The sequence below is a fragment of the Acanthisitta chloris genome, unplaced genomic scaffold, assembly GCF_000695815.1.
Source record: "Acanthisitta chloris isolate BGI_N310 unplaced genomic scaffold, ASM69581v1 scaffold5777, whole genome shotgun sequence".
NCBI lineage: Eukaryota > Metazoa > Chordata > Aves > Passeriformes > Acanthisittidae > Acanthisitta > Acanthisitta chloris.
In genome coordinates this window covers 21687-26991 of record NW_008680807.1, presented here as the reverse complement: position 1 = coordinate 26991, position 5305 = coordinate 21687, and the positions used below count along the sequence as shown (strand labels likewise).

General features: G+C 60.5%; 1 protein-coding gene across 1 annotated transcript in view; it reads right to left on the bottom strand.

Moving 5' to 3' along the window:
• Window positions 1-815: 815 nt before the first annotated feature.
• MYLK2 (myosin light chain kinase 2) overlaps window positions 816-5305 on the bottom strand; it is a 6286-nt gene continuing 1796 nt past the window's right edge. The window contains exons 3-12 of the mRNA XM_009077838.1: window positions 4992-5285; window positions 4139-4244; window positions 3791-3884; window positions 3518-3627; window positions 2866-3007; window positions 2629-2699; window positions 2294-2422; window positions 1840-1992; window positions 1339-1471; window positions 816-896 (exon numbers count right to left, since the gene is read on the bottom strand). Coding sequence (XP_009076086.1) covers window positions 816-896; window positions 1339-1471; window positions 1840-1992; window positions 2294-2422; window positions 2629-2699; window positions 2866-3007; window positions 3518-3627; window positions 3791-3884; window positions 4139-4244; window positions 4992-5285 — 1313 coding nt within the window. The remainder of the gene's footprint in view (window positions 897-1338; window positions 1472-1839; window positions 1993-2293; window positions 2423-2628; window positions 2700-2865; window positions 3008-3517; window positions 3628-3790; window positions 3885-4138; window positions 4245-4991; window positions 5286-5305) is intronic.

Below are 5305 nucleotides of genomic sequence, written 5' to 3'. Positions count from 1 at the left end.
CCCAGCTGGCCAGGGAGGAGGTACTTTGGCCACAGCTCCGGTGCCAAGGAGCCGGGGTGAGGTCCACAGTGCCCTTCAACATCATCACCGAGCCACAGAGCTGGGGAGGGAAGTCGGGCAGCACAGGGGGGGCAGCAGCAGCGAAGGCAGGGCAGGGCTGCGGCATTTACAGGCAGAACAGGCACAGTATAGGTCCAAGAGCAGCAAGCACCAGGTGGCTGAGGCAGTGGAGTCACACCGGAATGGCCTTCCTCCTCTGAGGGCATGGGAAGGAAGTGTGAGCAGAGCACACACGCTGCGGGTTGGGCATCACACAGCCAGGCCAGGGATGAGATGGTAAATCTCCACTCCAGAGAAGACTCAGAGTCTGAGGAAATCCTGATGGCAGCATTGACTTGATGGGAGCAGAGAGGACTGGAGCCCTGGGAGCCCCAGAGGTTGCTGGCAGCACCCTTAGCAGCAGCAGGTCCTGAGCACAGTGATGCCACCTGGGGTGGGACGAGCTTGGCAGAACTGCTCCAGGTGAGGATCCAGGCAGGGTCCTGGCCCCTGAGCTGGGTGCCAGGTAGGGCACAGCCCTGGGGACGCAGCAGAGCACCTCCATGATGACAGTGGCACGGAGTAGGGGTGTGACACGGACACCAGAGCAGCATCTTGCACAGCACAGGCAGGGAGGGGGCTATACACTCCAGCCTCTGGCCCCACAGTGGGAAGTCAAGACCCCAACAAGGTCCTGGTGCCATCCAAAAGCAAGACTGATGGGGGACATCCACAAGTGGTTCCTCTCTGGCCTCAGCTCCCCCAGGAGCCCCTGCTCAGACACCCAGCGCTGTCAGGGACCCTGAGCTGGTGATCTTCCTGAAGCGGTTGGCAGCACACACTCCAATGAAGTTTTTCTGTAAAAGAGGAGAAGAGAGATGCTCATCCTGTGGCAAGGACTGCAGTTCTGCAGGCTGAGCCAATGCTGCTTCTGGGGCTGGGGAAGAGCCAGGCACCCACTACTGGGATAGGGCAAGGCTGACCCTGGGATCATCCCGTACACTGTCCTGACATCACTCCTGCCCCAAAAAGCTGCTATTGGGATCTGCTCAGGAGAGACCACCATGAAGGGACCTATGCTTGGTGGAGTCCCACCTTGGGGCACCCACACAAGGACTCTGGTGCTGGGGAGCCCTCCCTCCAGGCTCAGCCCTTATGTTCCAGCTGCCAACAGCACAGTGAGACAGAGCCATCATCCATGTCCCAGGTGCCATCTGCCAGGATTGGCAGAGGCTGGCAGCCCATCTCTCAGCCCCCTCGGAAGATGCTGACCCTCATCCCTGTGCTGGCCACCTGTACCTTCCAGCGGCGCCGCATGACATATTTCTTGAGCAGCACCTGTGACTTCAGGCGCAGGTTGGAGCGTTTGGCCTTTTCTGCCAGATTGTTGAGCCAGGGATGCTGCAGGCACTGGTCAGCACTCATCCGGGCACTGGGGATGAAAGGAGCCTGTGTCATCCCTGCTCAAGACCCTCCCCCCCAACCACCCCTTCTCCAGCCACCCAAGAGCCCCAAACCCCCAGAAACATGCAGGGAGGAATGAACCAAAGGGATGGGCCCAGGGGCTGGTGGCACTGGGCAGGAACCCAAGACATCAAGCAGATCCTGCTTGGGGCAGGTGTCCCTGGAGAGCTGTTGGGCTCTGTTGGGGACAGACAGCAATGGGGCATGGCCCTGTGGGGCTCATTTGGTGCAGGACCCAGAGGATGCTGCTGGCTCTGGTGCAGTCAGTGTATGGTACCCAGGGCACCTCTGGGGATACCCACCCCTGGACCCCCATGGCCACCACTGGCCTCACACCTCTTATCCTTGATGATGAGGTTTGAGACAAAGTCCTTGGCCTCATCGGAGATACTCTCAAAGGTCTCCTCATCGAAATACCAGTTGGCAGCGAGGACATTGTTGAGTGTCTCGGTGTCATCATCACCCAAGAACGGGGAGAGGCCGCTTAGCCTAGGAGTGCAGGGGGATGAGGAGCCAGGTGCTCTCAGGCTGCAGCACCTCCCAGACCCCCCAGAATAGAGCCAGTCTGGCCAGGGCTGCCCCAGAGAGGTGGTATGGGACTGCTGGCAGTGCCCTGTGCTCCTGCCTGCAGTTGGGCTGAATCTCTTCCTGCCTTCCAGCCCCTAACCCCACCTGCCCACCAAGCAGCCAGGTGCCTGGGGGTGACTCACTCTGTACCCCAGGGAGCTCTGCCCCAGCACCCCAGTCTCCCAGCCCAGCACTGGCAGCCTCCCCCCCAGCCCTGACATACAGCATGTAGGTGATGACGCCCATGCTCCACATGTCTGTGGAGTAGGAAACCTGCTCGTAGTTGACCACCTCAGGGGAGAGGAATTCGGGTGTGCCAAAGTTCACCTTCAGCTTCTCGTTGGGGTTGTACCTGAAGCCAGGGAGAGTGAGTCAGCAATGCTCCCCCAAACCATTGCCACTTTCCCCAGCAGATACTATCCCCACCAACCCTCCCGTGCCAGCCAGTGGAAGCAGGGACTGGGGCAGTCAGGGCCAGAGCGCAGGGGTTCCTGGCCTCCCAAGGGCACATGAGTCCAGAGGGTGGAAGGGGAACAGGGAGGAGGGAGAATACATCACCTTCGAGCCAGCCCAAAGTCAATGATCTTCACCATATGCCCAGTGGCAGCAACACACAGGATGTTCTCAGGCTGTGGGGACAGGGTGACCATTGCCCCATTGCCAAGAGGGGACGTCCCCACTGTGTGGGTCCTGCAGCTAACCCACACCAGAGCAATGCCAACCTTCAGGCATCCCTCCCGTGGCTGTCCTGCCATCACCCCCAGCCCCTCTCATCATCATACCCCAGCCCCACACCTTGAGGTCGAGGTGGAGGACACACATGTGGTGCATGAAGCGGATGCCCTCGCAGATCTGCCGGACGAACACCATGCAGTCCACCTCCCTCAGGTGGTAGTCATCATCGATGATCCGCTCAAAGAGCTCACCACCCTCCACACTGCATGGGGACAGACCATGGGATCACTTTGGGGGGATCCCCTGTCCCCCTGAGGACCCTGACCCAGCTCCACCATGGCAACTGTAAGCAGAGCCATGGTAGGATGTGTGCTTGCTGGGATTGAATACTCCCAAGGCAGGCACAGGGACGTTACCCACAGGACACCCCAGCTGCCCTGGGTTTCATAGAGCAGAGCAGCCCCAGCACAGCCCCAACCTTCCCAGAGCAAGGGGGCAGGGGTAAGGGATCTGTGTAGGAAGGACTTGGGTCATCCTCACCCTCAATGCAACTGTGAAAGAGGGAGATGCTGTCCCAGCCAAGCAGAGCCCAAGGCTGCCTCTGAGCCTGGAGCAAGCTGTGGAGGTGCCCAAGAAGGGATGACCAAGGAGGGAACATTCCCTGGGGCCAACTGCTTCTGCTTGGTCAGGGCCAGCATGTCTGCTCCACCTCTGATGCCCTGTGATGGTCACCCAGGCATCAGACCTCATGTGACACTGCCCCAGCACTCACAACTCCATGAAGAGGATGATCTCCCGGGACGTCTCAATGGCATCATAGAGCTGGATGAGGTTATGGTGGTTCAGCTGGTTCATCACATCGATCTCCAGCAGCACCATCTCCTGTGGAAGGAGCCCCACAGTGGTGTGGGGTGTCAGCTCTGGCTGTGCCACTGGGACAGGCTGTGTCACAGCACCAGGGGCACACAGGGCACAACACTGTCACCCCCCACCTCAGCCATCCCACCGTTGCCAAGAGAATCCCCCTGCCCAGCATTGGTCAGACCTTGTCCTTGGCTCCCTGTTTCCGGATTACTTTGGCTGCCAGCTTGAGCCCTGTCTGCTTCTCAGTGCATGTGTGGACTTCACCGAACTTGCCCCTGGGGAGAGAGGGAGAGGTACCCACACACCATCAGCTACCCAGGCTGCTGGGGCTCCTGCACTGTGTTAGGTCCCCCACACTGCTCTAGAGTGCTGCCCCACGCTTCCCTCTGCATCCATCCTGCCCGAGGCACCCAGTCCACTGACCAGAGGAGTCCCATCAACCCAGAGCCAGTACCCAAGGCTGGAGGGCAGCTCGGGGCAGCATCAGGGAAAGTTGGTTGTCCTCCACCCTCCTGGGGTTCCTCCTTACCCTCCGAGGATGTCCTTGGAGTTGAGGCTGAACAGGGAGCTGACGCTGGCAGAGTGCAGTGTGACGGTGCGGTGCGGGAAGGGTGCTGGAGGTGGAGGGATGTCATCTGCCCAGAGAGGAGGGATGGGGTGAGAAGGGAAGTTGCTAGCTAGAGGATCCCACTGCTGGGCACCCCAGGGTGCCCCAGTGTGGGGTGAAAGCAGGCACTGAGCCAAGCCCATGGGTGCAGGATGTGGCCAGGTACTGAGTGCTGGGCTGCATCAGGGAATGCAACATCCCCTGAAGGGTCCCCCATTACTGCCAGCAGCATTGCCCTGCTGCATGACACCTTGTTCCTGGGCACCCATCCTGCTCCGTGACACCCGCCCTCACCATCCCGCGTGTCACGCTCGCCCTCTCCAGGCCACGCTGCTGCCTGTCACCCTCTCCAAGTCACCCCCCTCCACGCCACCACCTTCTCCTCATTCTTCCAGGACAGACCCCATGCACGGGGCACCCTATGCACTCGGTCCTGAGACACCCTTCCCCAGCTGAGGGCAGAAACCAGCCTCACAGAGAACCCCAGGAGCACCCACTGCCCCCTGGCCCTGCCACCCCCACAAAGACAGTGGTGCAGAACACAGGGACATGCTGTCCCCTGCCACCAGCCAGAAGGTCACTGTCACTCCCCAGGCTTCTCTTCCTCACGGTCAATGTGGTCGGAGCAGTCCGGGAGAGGACATGACACATTTAGCCCTGTTTACAGTGAAGGGGGAGCTCAAAGGCCACCAGGCAGGTGACGAGCCAAGGGCAGGAGCTGGCAGCATAGAAGGTCCAGACGGGCAAGGACAAGGCAGGCACTTCATGGCCTTACCCAGTATCTCAAAAGGGTCTTCCTTCCCAAAATCAGAGGTGAGGTAGGGGCTGGGGGGTGGCTTTTCCTCTTTCAAGGATGGTTGCCCCCCAGGCTGCTCCTTGACCCCAGCAGGATCTGGGGGTTGCCCTGTAGCACTGGGCAATGTCCTCTCCTGTGGGGTGCCAGGGAGCTCCGAGGGCTGCAGGTCCCCCAGGGCGGATGGGGCAGTTGGACCTGCTCTTGGCTCAGCCACCATGGTCTCCTCTGGTATCATCTCCATCTCTGCTACGTCTGCCCGTGGCTGGTCCTCCCCCGGAGACGGGGAGGGGGGG